Genomic DNA, 20,009 nt, shown 5'->3' with positions numbered 1-20,009 from the left:
CTTTCTGTTGGCCATTCATTCATTGTAATGTCTCTTAGCATTTGCATTTCAGGATCTTCTGCAGTCGCTTTCCTGAACATGTTCAACTTCTCCTCAGAAATAGGTAGCTGAGGTGTAACCCAGTTGACCTCCAGCTCTCTTCCTAGCAACTCTTCCTTTTGCTCTTTGAGGTAAGCACGGCTCAAAGCATCAGTGATGTGCAGTTCTTTTCCTGGCTTATAGGTGACTGTGAGAGTGTACCTCTGTAGCCTGAGAAGCCCCTTTGCAGCCTCACAGGAGCTTGATGAAGTGGCTTTTTGAAGATGCTCTCAAGTGGTTTGTGATCACTCTCAACCTGGATTTCTTTGCCATATACATACTGGTGGAACTTCTCACACCCATAAACTATGGCAAGTAATTCCTTCTCGATTTGAGCATATCGGCGTTGACAGTCTGTAAGTGCTCGTGATCCATACGCCACAGGCCTCCCATCCTGCAGTATAACAGCTCCTATTCCTTCTGAACTGGCATCCACAGACATTGTCACCGGTTTATTGACATCATAGAACTTGAGTGCTGGTGCATTGGTAACCAACTGCTTCGATGTGTCAGAACTTTTCTTTTGTTCATCTTCCCAATGCCATTCAGTGTTGCTCTCTAGTAGCTTTCGAAGTGGAGCACTGACCTCCGATAAGTTGGGAATGAACTTGGCAAGATACTGTATCGTGCCCATGAACCTCAAAAGTCCTTGCTTGTCTTCAGGTGGTGGTAGCTGTACCACAGCCCTAACCTTTTCATAATCTGGTTTTAGCCCATCAGCGCTGAGTACGTGACCTATGTATTTTATCTCTGTAGTTCTGATCCTACATTTACTTTTGTTCAGTTTTAGGTTGTACTCACGTGCTCTCTCCAGAAGCTTCCTCAATTTCTGATCATGCTCCTCAATGGTGTCACCCCATATCAGCAAATCATCAATGATACTGACCACTCCGTCCAAGCCTTCAATCATTTGTGCCACTAACCTCTGGAATACCTCTGATGCAGAAGAAATCCCGAAGGGTAGACGCAGGAAACGATATCTCCCTAAGTGCATAATTTGGAACTTTCCTCATCCAGCTTGATCTGCCAGAAACCTTGATTTGCATCCAATACTGAAAAGTATTTTGCATTTGGCATGCGGGAGACAACCTCTTCAACCGTGAGCAGTGGATAGTGCTCTCTTTTGATGGCTCGGTTGAGATCTTGTGGATCCATGCAAATCCTAATCTTTTTCTCTGTGACCATTGTCACCATACTATTCACCCAGTCAGTCGGTTCTATTTGTCACGTTATGCCTCCCATCTGTTCCATTCTGTGTAGCTCCTCCACTACTCGATCCCTGAGAGCTACTGGAACCTTCCTCGGAGCATGCACGACTGGTGCAACAGTTGGATCAATCTGGATATGGTGTTTCCCTGGTAAACATCCTAGTCCAGAAAACAAGTCAGCAAAGTCTTTGAGAAAGTCATTTTCTTCCTCAACACCATAGATTTGCTTCACCAGGCCTAGCTCTATGCATGTTGCTCTGCCTAGTATTGCCGAAACATGCTGTTGCACAATCTTTCACTCTATCTTGTGTTTTTGTCCCTTATACACACAGGTGAGTGTTTCCTTTCCCAATGATGCTGTCTTGTGGCCAAAATATCCAACAAGCTTGCAGGTAGATTTTCCAAGTTTTCCTCTGATGTCCAGTGAGTTGAATGTTTCTGCTGACATTACATTGCATTTCGCCCCAGTGTCAAGCTTAAATGTCACATTCCTCCTGTTTGTTAGCAGATCTTGAGTCCATTCATCTTCATCCTCCATCTCTGCATTGTCAATATTCTTGATGCATACCTCCTGCTCCACTTCAACTGTGCCAATGAACATGTCACTGTTGCCCTCACTCTGTTCCACAGCATGCATTTTCCTTGCTTGCTCCTGCGATTTGCACATCTTTACAAAGTGATTTTTTTTCTCTGCATAATTTGCATGTCTTACCAAAGGCTGGACATTTTCTGTATCCGTGTTTATAACCACATCTGTTGCAGTTAACTTCCTTTTGATTATCCTGTGGAGCTGGCTTTGTCCTACTCTTGTCAGTTTTCACAGCTTTTATTTTGTATATTTCAGTCTCTTCATTAAGCATTTTAACCTGACTCGACGTGATCTCGCTAGCACGGCACATATCAATCGCTTTTTCCAATGTAAGCTCCACCTCTCTCAACATCCTGCCTCTCACATGATCATCTCGTATGCCGCATACAATCCTGTCGCGTATTGAAGAATCATGCAGTTGTCCGAACTCAGTTTTTTGCCTTGTTCTTCAAATCTGTTACGTAGGTGTCTATAGTCTCTGTCAGTCCTTGAGCCCTCGTAAAAAATGTATCGAATGTATGGTAGGTTTTTTCTCGGTTCGCAGTAATCTTGAAACTTTTTCTTCAACACTCAATTTTATCTCGCTCAAACTCTTGGAAGACAAACGTGTTGCAAACCTTTATTGCCTCTGCTCCAGCCACATGCAGAAACGTAGCACATTGCACTTTGTCCGTCTTGTCATCTACGCCACTAGCGGTGCAAAACAGCTCAAACTGCTGGAGCCATACCTTCCAGTTCTCAGCAATATTACCTCGTAGGCTTAAACTCGACAGTGGCTGTAACTGTGACATCTTTTTACGTGTCTTCCCTTCCTTTCCTTTTCGCTTTCTTCTGACACCATGTAGCGTTAATGTGACTCGGACACCACAGTATTAAACACACATATTTATTCACCAGACTTCCATTTTACAAACCCCCCGCGTTCTGACGTCATACACACTCTGACCTACAAATACTCACATAGTACTTTACACATTTCTTGGGAGCACATTTCTTGGACAGTAACTTTAACTCCCTGACCTTTACCATAGTTTTGGAGGGGTATAGGTATGGGAAAGTATTTAATTGTGATGCTATTAGGCAGGAACTTGAGAGCATAAACTGGAAACAGATTACTCAGGGGAAAGCACAGCGGAAATGTGTAAGTTGTTTAGGAAGCAGAAAACAGATGATAGGGTGAAGGAACCATGGTTGACAGGAGATGTGCAACATCTAGTCAAGAGGAAGAAAGAAGTTTACTTAGGGTTTAGGAAGCAAGGAGAGTTACAAGGTAGCTAGGAAGGAGCTGAAGAATGGATTTATGAGAGCCTGAAGGGGACACGAGAAGGCCTTGGTGATTAGGATTAAGAACCCCAAAGAGGTTCTGCACATATGCAAAGAACAGAAGGATGACTAGAGTGAGGGTAGGACCAATTCGGGATAGAAGAGGAATCCTGTGCCTGGAGATGGAGAAGTCCTTAAGGAATACTTTTCCTTATTACTCAGCACTGATTGCAGTGTTGAGCAAGATTAAAACTGACAAGGACGAGAGTGGAAAACGAACGGGTGTTCAGTGCCATCTGTCTGTGTTTTACTGGTCTGCTCCTTGCTTCTGTTGACGGAAGGTGCTGGAGTCTTGGATCCTGTGCTGCAAGGTTTGATCGCCTGGCGGCTCATGGGTGTGGAGTCATTTTCAGCTGTGGTTTGATGTTTAATGTTCTCTGCACTGAATGTGCTTTACTATTCGTGTGATTTGATCAAGGTGTAGAACTAGATTTATTGCAGTGGCCTACAGCCATTGACATAGCTCTGAACTAACTGACTCAGTGGCTGTGGCCGTCAGCTCCCCGACCAGCTTTATTTGACTTGGCGACTGGTGTCTGTGGACTCACTTTTGGGGATTCTGCAGTTTAATGTTTAATGTTCTGTATGTTATTTGTTCATTTTTTTGCTGTTTGCACGCTTTGTTTTTTTTTGCTCATTTGATGGCCTTGTGTGGTGTTTTTCCTCATTGAGTTCTATGGTGTTTCTTTGTTTTGTGGTTGTCTGTAAGAAGACAAATTTTAAGGTTGTATACAGTATTCATACTTTAATAATAAATTTGAACTAATTATCAGAGTTCAGCAGCTGAGATTGGAATTAACAGCAAATAGTATCTATCTGCTAAAAGTACAGGTAGTCCCCGAGTTATGAACGTCCGACTTATGGACAACTCATACTTACGAACCGAGGAAGGAGAATGCTGTTTGCCATTTTAAGTCAGATCACGACGCTGTCTGCCATTTTAAGTTGGATCGCGACACTGTCCGCTATTTTAAGTCGTTGCCGTTGACACTGTGTTGAGTGTTTAACTTTGTATTTGTCTGAAATTTTTCTTAGTAAGGTTCACCCTGACCCTGCCCCCCCCACCCCCGTTCCGGTTGGATGGTGGCACAGTGAGATCAGTGCCGGGCTCAAGAACGGAGATTTGATCCAGTGACAGACTGCTCCCGTGCTGGGTTGATGTCGATCCAGTGACTCCCGTACCATCCGTGCCGGGTTGATGTTGAACTCACAACTTGAGCTCGTAAAAAAAACACTGCCACCTCCAGTTTAAATTCCCACATGGAATGTTGTGGAGGATCAAATACCCAAACTAAGCACAGCCCCCACTTGTCCCATTTAGCCTGTCTCAGTGCGGTGGTCCTTAGGACCCAGCGGACCTCGGGAGCCAGCGCAGCTCGGGACCTGCCGCCCGCAGTGTTTCTGTTCCATGACGGGAAGCAATCGTGATTGAAAATAAAGTGGAAATAATAAAGCGTTCGGAAAGAGGTGAAACGCCATCGGTATTTGGAAAAGTGTTAGGCTGCAGTCGGTCAACGATTGGAACAATTTTAAAGGATAACAGATAAAGTGAGAAGAATGGAGCATGTGAAAAACCCTACCCCAATGAAAGCTACAATTATTATGAAGCAACGCAGTGGTTTAATTATTGGAATACATATGTTTCTTAAGTGTTTTATAGGCATAGAAAGGTAAAATGTATACTATATAGTAAGACAAACATTCACAAACTGACGCTAAATAATACTGGATGTACTTGTTCCGACTTACGTACAAATCTGACTTAAAGACTGACTCAGGAATGGAACTTGTACATAACCCGGAGACTGCCTGTATTGGGATACGTTGATCAAGTGGTATCTCAATTTCCTGTTAGAGAAAGGCCTTTCTGATGATGTTTCCTGAATTATTGTAAATTTTTGATATTTGCTTCAGTCAATTTATTTTAAAACTTTTTTTAATCCTAAAATTGTCTGATGTAATTGAGGCTACTCGAATGGCAAGCAATCAAAATCCTTAAAATATGTATTTCTCTCTTGCTTTAGAAATTCATAGAGTTTGAGGATTCTCAAGAACAGGAGAAGAAAGACCTCCAGATTCGAGTGGAGGTGCTGGAGTCACAGACTCGGCAACTTGAACTCAAAGCAAAAAATTATGCAGATCAGAGTAAGTAAATTGTGTATTGGACAACTATTGTAATGTTAATGGGCTGGTGTTCTACAATTCTGCATTGATAATTCTCTGGTAGAGACGAAGGCATATGATTTGCCTTTTTACATTTTGTGATGTTCAAAATGAGAGGAGAGAGAGAGAGTGGGGGCATTGGTTGAGGGTGTTGTTGGGAATTACCATCAATTTGAGTAGAGAACACTGAATTCTAATATATTTCATGTAAAGGCTTCCTACAATAAAATCATGATGGCATAACAGATCTTATTGATAAGTAATGATTGATTTGATGGACAGATGAAATGTCCATTTGACCTGGAGACAAATATAGTTCTCTTCCATTTTCTGTTCTGTGGTACAGTTTCAGTAAGTAACTATTTACAAACCTTTTCGCTCCCCCCTCAACACCCCTTCCCCTTTTTCAGTGAGAAGAGAGTAGTCTCATTGATGTACTGTGATCCTAGAAGTACCATTAAATTCTGATGTGTAACAAATGAGCATGGATGAAGGGTCCACTCTCTTTTTCTTCCCACAAATGCTGGGGACTCAAAGTTCAAAATACATTTATTATCAAAGTATGTATACTCTATACAACCTTCAGAGTTGCCTCCTTGCATGTCGTCATAAAACAAAGAAACCCATTTTTGAAAAAAGACTGTCAAGCACCCAATGTGTAGAAAAAAAGCAAATCATGCAAACAATAAAAGTAAGCAAATAACTTTCAGAACTGAAGTTAATTAAAGTGAGTACACAGCCATGAAGCCAGTCATTATTGCAGCTGATTCAGGAGCCCATTAGTTGCAGGCCACAGCCTCAGTTCACCTCAAGCAGTAAGCTGAACTAGCCTGTCCCTCACCTCTGGCTCTGACACCCTGACCTTTTCAATCTTGGCCCGGTGCTTAAATCATCCAAACCTTGGGTCATTCCTCACTCTCAGACCCAGGCCCTGCTATCTTATCTTGGTTCTGTTGCATCGAATCGCCTCCAAGTCCACTCCAGCAATGGCCAAACATTGGCCCGTTCTTCACTCTTATACCCAGGCAAAGTTGCCTCGATTTGGCCCATACACGGCACGCCACAACGGTTCTGCACCTTCGAGACTTCATTTCACACCACAGAAATGCCAGATCATTCAGGCAGTTCAACAGCTCAACTTTGAAAGTGAAGATACAGGTGATTGTTTGGAGTGATCGTATCCGAGGAAAAAGTGTCATTAATACAATAACATTTTGTTTTGTTTGCTACCTGCAAATCGTCTTTTTGCTTCACCAGCACAATCTTAAAACTCCTGGTCATTCTGGCATTTTGTGCTTTTTGGTAGGGGATGGGTTACAGCTGTGTAAACTTTGGTTAGGCCGCATTTGGAGTATTGTGCGGAGTTGACATTGCCCGTTACAGGAAGGATGTGGATGGAGACTTTGAAAATGGTACAGGATAGGTTCACCGGATAGGGGTACCCACAGAGAATATGTGTTGATCTTAAGTTTGCATTGTGCTTCATTGGAACAGAGTAGAACAATATAAATATGTCGCCATTAATGTTCCTTCTGATAAACTTGGTCACACAAAATAAAATGTTACTTGGTCTGCAGCCTGTCATTGACGTTGCTTTTGTTTTCTATATTTCGATCACTACCACCAAAATATGCTGATAAACTTTGCTTTTCATGTCCTGATAAAGGGTCAGTGACATGAAATGCTGGAGGAACTCAGCAGGCCAGGTAGCATCTAGGAAAAGAGTACAGTCGATGTTCTGGGCCAAAACCCTTCAAAATCTGCAGATTTTCTCTTGTTAATGACATGAAATGTTATATTTGTTTCTCGGTCTCCATAGATACTACCTGCCATGCTGAGTATTTTCAGCATTTTTTATTATTTCATACTGAAAGACACAGTTGGTTCATATATGTAATCCCAGGCAAACTGCTGAAATGCAGCCTGGTCTCATTAGGGATTTGGCCTAGTCTCAATCTGGAGAGGAGTGGATGGAGCCAGTCAGCTTGGCAGAAGGTATTGGGCTTGGGTTGCTCTCCAGAAACTTGATGTGATCAGATTAACACTAACTCATGAGAAAAGTGCCATCTATTGGTTTTGGTTGGGGTTCAAGCATGGGTAGTTACCCCATGGCACATAGAAACATAGAAAATAGGTGCAGGAGTAGGCCAATCGGCCCTTTGAGCCTGCACTGCCATTCAGTATGATCATGGCTGATCATCCAACTCAGAACCCTGTACCTGCTTTCTCTCCATACCCCCTGATCCCTTTAGCCACAAGGGCCATATCTAACTTCCTCTTAAATATAGCCAATGAACCGACCTCAACTGTTCCCTGTGGCAGAGAATTCCACAGATTCACCACTCTCTGTGTGAAGAAGTTTTTCCTCATCTCGGTCCTAAAAGGCTTCCCCTTTATCCTCATTCATGACCCCTCATTCTGGACTTCCCCCAACATCGGAAACAATCTTCCTGCATCTAGCCTGTCCAATCCCTTTAGAATTTGAAGAAACTATTTGAAGCAGGTGGTGGTTATTAGTTAGAATATCAAGCAGAGTTCCACTGCTCAAAGTGCTTCTTCAAGGCAGCAAATGGATACTGAACAACTGGAGGAACATTTTGAAAAGTAGATGAAGGAACAGCAGGAGGTACTGAGTTTCTGAAGGGAATTTGAAAATTCTTTACTTGAAATATTGGTGTGACTGACACAGGGAGGTGAAAGAAGAACTCTGCAAGAGACTGGAGTCTTTGGAACAGGGATTTATAGGGCTTGAGAAGTTTTGAGATGGAGAGGGATGATGCTGAAATCTATAAAAAGGTGAATGAGCAGATGGAAGTTTTGCTGGTACACTTGTACATTGAGTGTTAGATATACATTGAAACATGTTGAAACCATGTAAAGCTCGAGATTCATCACATAACACCAATAAATACATGGATTCTTGATATGAATAAGGGTAAATTGAAACATTTTTGTCCCTTTTTTCGGAACAAAGATAAAATATTAAATGTATGTTCACTTGGTGACCAGTTGCATAAATTTTCCCTTAGCTGGGTATCCAGAGCTACAGGTCATAAACTAAAAATAAGGAACTGGCCATTCAGAGAAGGAATTCAGAGAAGTGTGGAGAGCCTTAGGTATTCTTTAACCAAGATGACTGATGGCTCAGCTGCTAAATATATTTAGGATGGAGACAGATTTTTGGTTATTTGTGGAATTAGGGGGATGAGTTCAGTGCAGGTACTTTGGTGCTTGGGTAGGAGGTTGTTTCAGTGGTGAAGTCAGCATTTGGTTTGAATGGCCTGTTCCTATTACTTGTGGTCTTGTGTTTCACTATCAGCTGAAGGAGAAAGATTTGGTGATTGTGTATCCTTTTAGAATTCACAGTGAAGCAACATCCAAAGTATCTTGAAAATGGAAGTGAATAAACTATCTCCCTTAAAAAAAGGACTGAATGAGAGGCAGAAATTGAGATAAGATTGAATGATTGCTTAGTGTTACAAAATCTCACAATTAAGGCAATTCTATATTCCATATGTATGAGATTTTAGTCCATCTGGAACATTTTTTTAAACCAGTAATGGTGCAAATTTAAGCAGCTATGTTCTGACACATCAACTGCAAGTGAGAACTGTAACTGACAACTCAATAATTATAAGTAGGAAAGGTTTTAGCGCAAGTACCACGAGCAAAGCTGTATCATAAGCACTGATAAAGTACAAAGTAAATTTATTACCAAAGCACATATATGTCACCATGCACAACCCTGAGATTCCATTCTTGTGGGAATACTCAATTAATCTATAGATTAGGAACCATAATAGGACCAATGAAAGATCAAGTAGAATGCAGAAGTCATCAAACTGTGCAAATGCAAATATAAATAAATAACCAGAACATGAGCTAAGGAACTGCAAGGGTAAAAAGATCCTGATGGGAGTTATATTCAGACCACCAAACAGTAGTAAGGAGGTGGCCTACAAATTACAACTGGGGATAGAAAATGCATGCCAAAAGGGCAACGCTACAGTAGTCATGGGGACTTCAGTATGGAGGTAGATTGAGAAAATCAGATTGGTGCTGGATTACAGGAGAGGGAATTTCTGGAGTGTCTACCAGATGGCTTTTCAGAGCAGCTTGTGGTTGAGCCCACTAGAGGATCAGCTTTTCTGGATTGGGTGTTGTGCAGTGAACCAGAATTGATTAGAGAGCTCAAGGGAAAAGAACCCTCGGGGGCACGTGATCATAATGTGAATGAATTCACTCTGAAATTTGAGAAGAAGAAGCTAAAGCCAGATGTATCATTGTTACAGTGGAGTAAAGGGAATGACAGAGGCATGAGAGAGGAGTCAGCCAGAATTGATTGGAAAAGAACACCGGCAGGGCTGACGGCAGAGCAGCAATGGCTGGAATTTCTGGAAGCAATTTGGAAGGTACAAGATATATACATCCCAAAGAGGAAGAAGTATTCTAAAGGAAAGATGATACAACCATGGCTAACAAGAGAAGTCAAAGCCAACATAAAAGCCAAAGAGAGGACATATAGCAAAAATTAATGGGAAGTTAAGAGGATTGGGAAACTTTTAAAAACCAGCAGAAGGTAACTAAAAAAGTCATTAACAATGCTGAAGAGGTAGTAATGGGGGCAGTAAAATAGTGGACAAACTGAATATATATTTTGCATAAGTCTTCACTGTGGAAGACACTAGCAGTATGGTGGATGTTCCAGGGTCAGTGGGTATGAAGTGTGTGAAGTTACTATTACTAAAGAGAAGATTCTAGGGAAACTGAAAGGTCTGAAGGTAGATAAGTCAGCTGGACCAGATGGTGTACACCTCAGATTTCTGAAAGAGGTGGCTGAAGAGATTGTGGAGAATTAGTAATGAGCTTTCTAAAATTGCTAGATTGAGATATGGTTCTGGAAGACTGGAAAATTGCAAATGTTACTCCACTCTTAAAGCAGGGAGAGAGGCAGAAGAAAAGAAACTATAGACCAGTTAGTCTGACTTCAGTGGTTGAGAAAATGTTGGAGTCTGTTATTAAGGATGAGGTCTCAGAGTACTTGGAGGCACATGATAAGGTAGGGTGTAGTCAGCATAGTTTCCTGAAGGGAAAATCTTGCTTGATACATCAGTTGGAGTTTTTTGAAGAAATAACAAGCAGGATAGACAAAGGAGAATTGTTTGATGTTGTGTACTTGGATTTTCAGAAGGCCTTTGGCAAGGAGCCACACATGAGGCTACTTAATAAGCTACGAGCCCATGGTATTACAGGAAAGATTCTAGCATGGATAAAGCAGTGGCTGACTGGCTGGAGGCAAAGAGTGGGAATAAAGGGAGCCTTTTCTGGCTGACTACTGGTGATTAGTGGTGTTCCGCAGGGGTATGTTGGGACCGATAATTTTTACATTACACTATATGTCAATGATTTGGATGATGGAATTGGTAGCTTTGTTGCAAAGTTTGCTGATGATATGAAGACATTTGGGGGGTGGGAGCAGGTAGTTTTGAGGAAGTAGAGAGGCTACAGAGGTCTTAGACAGATTAGGAGAATGGGTAAAGAAATGGCAGATATAATACAGTGTCGAGATATGTATGGTCATGTACTTTAGAAGAAATGAAACAGTTGACTACCGTAGATTCCGGACTACAGAGCGCATCTGATTAAAAGCCGCACGCTCTAATTTTAGAAAGAAAATCAATTTTGTACTTGTACAAGCCGCACAGGATTTTAAGCCGCAGGTGTCCCACGTTGTAATATGAGATATTTACACAAAAAGATATTACACGTGAGGATTTTTTAACTTTTAATTAAATCCGTATGGTAACATAAACAAATACATATTGCAAATGCTTTTTTTCGAACAGTGCCTGTAACACAGCTACTTTTAAATATATATACGTATTGGTAGCACACAAATTACGTTGCGTATACTTTTTTACTGAACAGTGCACGAAAAACATTCCAATATCTCCTAACGACTGGTAAAAAAATATATATATACTGCAGCCTACCAGGAAAAGTTATTGATCGCCTTTAACTTAAAAGCTGCATCATATGCTTTTCTTCGAGTGTTTTCCATGTTGATGAGGGTGAGTACAAATGACTGATTTACAATAATTTAATTGTGAAAGTGCGCTTGATTTATCGTACAATTTCATTGGACCTCTGTGAACTACTCATCAATTTTATTGGTCTTGCTATGATCCCAGCCCCCTCCTTTGTGAGAATCGCAAGAGCACCCGTCGAAAGGGGGGGGGGGGGTCAGTAGACCCAGTAGGAGAGAGAGAGAGAGAGAGAGAGAAACGTGCCAAATTGCACGTTCCACCTGGGATACAGAATGAGGCGACAGCGACTATTGTCTCATGGAGACCACGTGAAAAGCCCTCGGGCAAGGTGGGCTGGTTGAGAGAGAGACTGCATCATCCCAACCTGACTGACTCCTGCGACCCCGTGAGGAAGTATAAAGGAGAGTCTCAGGGGAACAGTCCCTTCAGACGCACCAAGAAGACGAGAGAGTGATCCCGCAGCAGCGGGAAGCCATTCTGAAGGAAGCCACGCGCGTTAGATTCCGGGATTGGAATTTGTGGCTGGAATTACAGAAAACCGCTTTTAACTAACATCGGGGAGAGGAAACCAACGCTCCCCCGATTTCAGGGAAGATTCATCAAGACTCGGCAAGTTCTTTCTCTTCTCCCCCAATCTCTCTCTCTCAGTCCCCCCACATAAACCCAGCGATTTCCAAAGGGCTGAGGCCTGCAGACTTTCTGAGTGACTTTTATATTTCCAACGGACAATTTATTAACCCCTAGACAACAGCAGAGCTCACTTCTTAATGATGAGTATTACTATACCCGCGTTTTAGATTGAGTGTTGACGATGTGCACTATCTGAATGTATGTATTAACTCTACTTTTGTGTCCCTTTATAAATAAAACGTTTGAAAATAGTGACATCAGACTCCAACGGACCTCTCTATCTTTGCTGGTAAGTTCTCCAGTTACGGGATTCATAACAGTCTACTGTTACGAGGCAAAATGTTTTTGGCGGCATGAAAAAAAAAACATGCATTAGCCGCACCGTAGTATAGGCCGCAGTGTTGCTGCAGTGTTCAAAGTGTGGGAAAAAAGTAGCGGCTTATCGTCCGGAATTTACGGTAATTTTTAAATGGAGAGAAGATACAAAAAAAATTGAGGTGCAAATGACTTGGGAGTCCTTTACAAGATTCCCTAAAGGTTAATTTACAGGTTGAGTCTATGGTGAGGAAGCCAAATGCAATGTTAGCATTCATCTTAAGACGACTAGAATATAAATGCAAGGATGTAATGTTAGGACTTTATAAAGCACTGGTGAGGCCTCACTTGGAGTATTGTGAGCAGTTTTGGATGCCTTAGAAAGGATATGCTGGAACTGAAGAGGGTTCAAAGGAGGTTCACGAAAATGATTCCAGGATTGAAAGGCTTGTCATACGAAGAGTGTTTGATGACTCTGGGCCTGTGTTCATTCGATTTCAGATGAATGACAGGTGATCTCATTGAAACCTATTGAATGGTGAAAGAGCAGATGTGGAGAGGATGTTTCTTTGTTGGGAGAGTCTAAGACCAGAGGACTCAGCCTCAGGATAGAGGGGCATCCTTTGAGAGTGTGGATGAGAAGGAATTTCTGTAGTGGTAGAGTGGTGAATCTATGGAATTCTTTTCCATAGGCAGCTGTGGAAGCCCAGTCTTTATGTATATTTTAGGCCAAGGTCGATAGATTCTTGGTTGGTCAGGGCATGAAGGCAGGAGGTTGGGGCTGAGAGGATAATTGGATCAGCCATGATGAAATGGTGGACAGACTCAATGGACCAAAAGGCCTAATTCTGATCCTATATCTAATGGTCTTCTAACAAGATAGAGTCTTTAAAGTGATATCATTGATAGTGGGAACATCTGAATGGATTGGCAAAGAGTGTAGTTATCCCCTTTATTAAAGAACCTGATGGTTGTGGGGTACTAACTATTCCTAAACCTGGTGGTGCAAGTCCTGAGGCTCTTGTACCTCTACCTGATGGCAGCAGTGAGAAAAGATTATGGTGTGGGTGGTGAGGATCTCTGATGATGGACGCTGCTTTCCTACAACACTGTTTCATTTACACGTGCTCAGTGGTTGGGAGAGCTTTACCCTTGATGTATTATGCCGAATCCACTACCTTTTGTAGAATTTTCTGTTCAAAGGCATTGGTGTTTTCATACAGGGCCACGATGCAGCCAGTTAATACACTCTCCACTACACAACTGTAGAAGTTTTTTCAGGTTTTAGATCATGCCGAATCTCTGCAGACTCCAAAGGAAGTAGAGCTGCTGCCGTACTTTCTTTGCATTTGCACTTGCATGACTGCACACTAGTTCCATTAGCCTCCTTGTATTTAATAATGATACTGTTCTTGTTATAATATGTAGCAATTCCATTTTGTGAATGAACATTGAGTATGCTTCCATTAATACTAAAATGCAATCCAGATGCAGCAAGATAATGCCAGTTACAGCAAAACTCTGATAACTTGTACTCTTGGGATTTTAGTAGTGCCATACTAGCAGACCTTCCAGAACTATTGGGTGTTCCTCCTATTGATGCACAAAAGTACTTCTATTTTGCTATTTTTAGATGTTGAGTAGTAGGATAATATATTTTCTGGTGAACCTGGTGACTCAGGAAATGTACAAGTCTCTTGGATCTTGACTCTTAGCTGCAGTTCTACCAGTTTCCCAAGTCCTGATGTTGTGGACACCATGACTACAGATCTGCTATACCCTCCCCACTTACACTCTGGACCCCTGGTCCACATTCCAGACTGACAAGTGAGTTAGATGTTGAACCATCAGGACTTTAGGACAACTGGATGCCAGATTTTTGGAGTTGTATTGAATTTTGTATTTTGTATGCCTTTTCTCCTGACATTGAAAATAGTTAGTTCATTTATTCTCTCCAAATCTTTTCATTTTAAACATATCCATTCAATCTTCTTCAACCATTTCTGCTCTCAGGTGACAGTCTTAATTTACACAGAACTAAAGTGGTATTTTAAAACTACTCCAAGATATTTATCTTGCTAATATGTAGCAGTCAGAATTGGACAGTGTACTGGAGATATCTGGGTGGTGAGGTGGAGGTAAGTCTCTACCAAAAGAGGTGTTAGGTGCTCTGCTAGCCTGCAAATCGCCCTTAGGCAAGCTGTAACACCTGCTTTACCTGCCATTTGAGCAGTTGATGCACATCACAAGTCTTGGTTATGCGACCACTGAAGAGTATTGATCATGGCTGGTGTCACCTGTTTTATAAAGGTACTGCTTAGAAGAAAGCAATGGCAAACCACATCTGTAGAAAAAAATTTGCCAACAACAATCATGGTCATAGACCATGATTGCTCATGTCATACCACATTTGTGTAGTACTGTCATACCACACAGCATATAATGATGACAACTAGAATCACAGAGCACTACAGCACAGAAATAGGCCCATCTAGTCCAAGCCAAACTAGTTGAGCTTTAACCAATGATTCATAGACTTTTTGATTTAAACATAAACATGGAAATAAAAACTATGAAGCCAATTGTCTTTCTACAATTGGCACAGAGTAACTCAGGCTCACATGTAACTTGAAATCATTTTGTCTGTTGTTTTGGAAAACAAACTGATAGCTTTCTAGACTATAAGTAACTTCACCTGCAGTCATATATTTTGGGAGTCAGGTTCATTTTAAATTGGTGGTGCAGTGGACAGTAAGCAAGGTTATCTGAGATTACCACAGGATCCAGATGAACTGTGAAAGTGGGCTAAGGAATAGCAGATAGAATTTAACACCAAGTATGAGGTATTACATTTTGTTAAGATGAACCAGGGCAAGATTTGTACAATAGATGGTAGGGCCAGGGAGAATGTTATAAAACAGAGGCCTCGGTGTATTAGTACACAGTTCCCTAAAAGTGGTGACAAGGGTAGACAGAGTGGAGAAGATGTTTGGCACAATTGTCTTAAGTCAGTCAGTGCAGAAAGTACCAGAGTTGGGATATCCTGTTAATGTTGGTGAGACCACACTGGAGTTTTGACTATTGGTCACTATAGGGGGGAGGGGAGGGGAGGGAGGATGAAGTAAGAACCTTTCCATTTCCAACAAGATCCTACCACTAAGCTCATCTCCCTCCAGCCCTGGCTTTCCTCCAGTGATTGCTTTTCACATGACTTATCCATTTGTTAACTCATCTCTCCCCAGTGATCTTCCCCTTGCAAGTGTGACACGTGCAACACCTGCCCTACATCTCCACCCTCATCGTCATCCAGGGCCCCAAATAGTCTTTCTAGATGAGGCCACACTTCACCTGCAAGCATGTCCATCACCAGTCCATCTATATTCTCTGCAGCCTCCTCTGCATTGGTGAAACCCAACACAACTTAGGGGACTGCTTTGTTGAGCACTTTCATTCTGTCTGTCACAAAAGACAGGATAACCCAGTGGCCACCCATTTCAATTCAACTTCCCATTCCCATTCTGATATGTCTGTCCATGGTCTCCTCTACTGTCAGGATGGGGCCAAGCACAGGTTTGAGGAGCAACACATCATATTCCAACCTGATGGCATGAGCAACGATTTCTCTTATTTCTGATAATTATACCCCTCCCTACTTCTTGCCTTTTCTATTCCCATTCTGGTTACCCTTTCACCCCTTCTCTTCACCTGCCCATCCCTCTATCTGGTTCCCCTCTCATTCCTGTTCTTTTATAATCCATTGTCCCCTCCTCTTAGGTTCCTTCTTCATCAATTTACAACTTCACCCAATCACTTGCCAGATTATTATGTCACTTCTCCTCACCCGGTCTCACCTATTACCTACCAGCTTGTACTCCTTCCCCTTCTCCACCACTATGTCGACTATTGATTCCTCTCCAAAGATGCTGTCTGACCTGCTGAGTTCCTCCAGTATTTTGTATGTGTTGCTGGTTTATAGTATTTATCTAGCCAGGGAACAGCATGATACAATTTTAAAATAATGCAAGGAGCATTTTAACATATCCAGTAAGGTTGAGTAATTGTTTTACACTGCACAAAATATGATTACAACATTCTCTCTGTCAATTTTTCCATGGTTAATACCTGGAAAATGGGATTTAGGATTTTTCCTTTTTTAAAAGAGCTACTTATCTGATAGGATTCAGTTCAAAAGGTTATAGTCATTTACCTTCCAACATACCATCACACTAATAGAGGACTCATATAAAATTTATTGGTGTGTGCATGGGGACGAGATAACACCAATGAGCGGAGGCCTTTTGGCATTAAAGAAACTGACTTGTATCAAGTAGCATACTGAATAGAAAGGAACTGACAATGAATGGCTGTTTTGGAGTGTTCTGGTAACTGTTCAATTTCTCTTTCCCCAGGAAAAGCAATTACTGTATTGGGATAAGTTTATCATTGTCACAGTGAAAAGGTTGTCTTGAGAGTTACTGTTCATACAGATCAAATTATTACCCAGTGCACTGAGGAAATAAAAGGTAAAACAGTAACAATGTAGAATACTGTGTTAAAAAAAACTATCGAGTAAGAACAATGCAGGTAAATATTGAAGTGAAAGAACATATGGTAGATTGTGAGGTGAAGAGTCCGTTTTGTCATACAAGAAGCCCATTTGATAGAACAGTGGGGCAGAAGCTGTGTTTTGGCTTGGTGGTACATGCTTTCAGGATTTTGTATCTTCTGCCTGATGGGGGAGAGGATGAGAGAGAATATTTGGGGTGGGTGGGGTCTTTGACTTACTGAGGCAGTGAGAAGTCCATGGAGGGGAGGGTGGTTTCCACAATGTGCTGAGCTGAGTCCATGACTCCCTGCAGTTTCTTGCAGTTTCAGGCAGAGCATTTGCTGTATGAAGCTGTTATGCATTCGGGTAGGATGCTTTCTGTGGCACATTGTTACAAATTGAGACATGACAAATGTCTTTAGCCTCCTGAGGAAGCAGATGAGTGAGCTTTCTGGCCCTGATGGCTACATGATTGGACCAGAACAGGCTATTGATGATGAGCGCTTAGAGGAATTTGATGCTGTCAACCTTATGCCTGGATTGGGGACCATGCCTTATGAGAATAGGTTGAGTGAACTTGGCCTTTTCCCCTTGGAGCGATGGAGGATGAGAGGTAACCTGACAGAAGTGTATAAGATGATGAGAGGCATTGATTGTGTGGTTGGTCAGAAGCTTTTTTCCAGGGCTGAAATGGCTAGCGTGAGAGCGCAGTTTTAAGGTGCTTGGAATTAGGTGTAGAGGAGATGTCAGGGGTAAATGTTTTATGCAGAGAGTGGTGAGTGCGTGGAATGGGCTGCCGGCGACGGTGGTGGAGGTGGATACGTAAGGCCTTTTAGGAGACTCCTGGACAGGTACAGGGAGCTCAGAAAATTAGAGGGCTATGGTAACCTTGGGTAATTTCTAAGGTAAGAACATGTTTGGCACAGCTTTGTGGACCGAAGAGCCTGTATTGTGCTATAGGTTTTCAATGTTTCTGTGTTTAGCACCATCAATGTAGATAAGAGAATGTGGAGTGTCCCCTTGCCCCTTCTTTTGCTGACAGAAGGGAAAGATTGTTGATTGTTGACAACATGTTACTAACCTCTCACTCTCTTTTCTGTAGTCCAATTCATCATTATTTGGGGTGATAGAAGTATATTAAAATTATGAGGTGCATGAATAGGTTAGTCTGTAGGAATTTTCCCCTTTTATCAGAGCAAAATTGTCATAGGTTTAGGTTAAAGGGGTGGGGGAAGAGATTCAGAGGAGATATGAGAAGTACCTTCTTCATTCAGAGAGTGGAAGGTCTCTGGAATACCCTGCCTGAATGAACATAGAAGAGTACAAGACAGGAACAGGCCCTTTAGCCTATATTGTTGTGCTGAACTAACTAAATTAGTAATCAAATGGCCAACTAAACTTTTCCCTTATGCCTACACAATGACTACATCCTTCCATTTTCCTCACACACAAGCACCTATCTAAAAATCCCTTAGAGGTCCTTAATGTAGGGGGGGGGAGGGGAGAGGGAGAACTTGCCCCTCACCTCTTTGAAATTGCCCTACTCACCTAAAATGCATGCCCTCTAGTATTAGACAATTCAGCCCTGGGAAAAAGATAGTGTCTGTCTATGTCTTTCAATCCTTTAAACCTCTATCAGATCTCCCCTCAGCCTCCACCGCTATTGAGAAAGCAACCAGTCCGCCAGCGAAAGCAGGACCTCCCAGTGGCCACACATTTTAATTTCACGTCCCATTCCCACTCTGATATGTCTATCCATGGCCTTCTCTACTGTCAAGATGAAGTCACCCTCAGGTTGGAGGAATAACACTTGATATTGCATCTGGGTAGTCTCCAACCTGATGGCATGAACATTGATTTATCTAACTTCCGTTAATGCCCATCCTCTCCTCCTTACCCCATCCCTTATTTATTTATCTATCTATCTCTTCTCTCCCCCCCCCCCCCACTTTTATCTTACTCCTTTCTTTATCTCTCTGCCCCTCTCACAATCACTCCTTGCCTGCTCTCCATCTCCCTCTGGCGCTCCCCTCCCCCTTTCTTTCTTGCTAGGCCTCCCATCCCATGATCCTTTCCCTTCTCCAGCTCTGTGTCTCTTTTGCCAATCACCTTTCCAGCTCTTACCTTTATCCCTCCCCTTCCTGTCTTCTATCATTTTGGATTTTCCCCTCCCCCCCACACTTTCATATCTCTTACTATCTTTCAGTTAGTCCTGATGAAGGGTCTCGGCCCGAAACTTCGAAGGTACTTCTTCCTATAGATGCTGCCTGACCTGCCACGTTCCATTTTGTGTATGTTGCTTGATTTTCCAGCATCAGCAGATTTCCTCGTGTTTGTGTTTGTCCAATTTCTCATTATAGCAAATGCCGTCTGATCCAGGCAGCATCCTGCTAAACCACTTCTGCACCCTCTCCAAAGCCTTGGCATCCTTCCTATAATGGGGTGACCAGAACTGTATGCAATACTCTAGTACTAGAGTTTTATAAAGTTGCAACATAACTTTTGACTTCAATGTCTCGACTAATAAAGGCAAGTGTGCCATATGCTTTCTTAACCCAGGAGGTTCTTTACCAGTTGTCGATTCTATCCACAACACCACCAATCTTCATATATTCTGCAAACTTAATAGTATTCCCATCTATATTTTCATTCAGATCATTAGATTCATCACAAACAAGAGAGGCAGGTCCCAGTACAGATCCCCATGGAACACCACTAATCACAGACCTCCAATTAGAATAAATCCCTTCAACCACCACCCTCTGTCTTCTAAGGGCAAGTCAGTTCTGAATCCAAACTGCCAATTCACCACTGAATCCATGTATCTAAATCTTCTGGATGAGTCTCCCAAGAGGGACCTTGTCAAGCGCCTTACTAAGTTCTAGGTAGACATCATCCACAACAATGTCTTCATCAATCACTCTGGTCATTTCATCAAAAAAACTTATCGAGTTACATAATTTGCCCTGCAAAAGACCATAAGCTTATAGGAGCAGAATTAGGCCATTTGCCCAATCAAGTTTGTTCCACCATTTTATCACAACTGATCTGTTTTTCTTCTTGGCTCCAATTTCCTGTCAACTCCTGAATCCCCTCGTGCCTTGACCAAT

General features: G+C 42.1%; 1 protein-coding gene across 2 annotated transcripts in view; it reads left to right on the top strand.

Annotated features, from left to right (window-relative positions):
• Positions 1-20,009, top strand: part of LOC132379880 (C-Jun-amino-terminal kinase-interacting protein 4-like) — a 285,478-nt gene that overhangs the window by 30,799 nt on the left and 234,670 nt on the right. For both annotated transcript variants that reach the window (XM_059948176.1, XM_059948175.1), the window contains exon 2: positions 5,223-5,343. In XM_059948176.1, the coding sequence (XP_059804159.1) occupies positions 5,223-5,343 (121 nt within the window). The remainder of the gene's footprint in view (positions 1-5,222; positions 5,344-20,009) is intronic.

Source organism: Hypanus sabinus, chromosome 23 (genome assembly GCF_030144855.1).
Source record: "Hypanus sabinus isolate sHypSab1 chromosome 23, sHypSab1.hap1, whole genome shotgun sequence".
NCBI lineage: Eukaryota > Metazoa > Chordata > Chondrichthyes > Myliobatiformes > Dasyatidae > Hypanus > Hypanus sabinus.
Note: the sequence above shows the minus strand (reverse complement) of the source record. Positions and strands in the feature narration are given on the sequence as shown.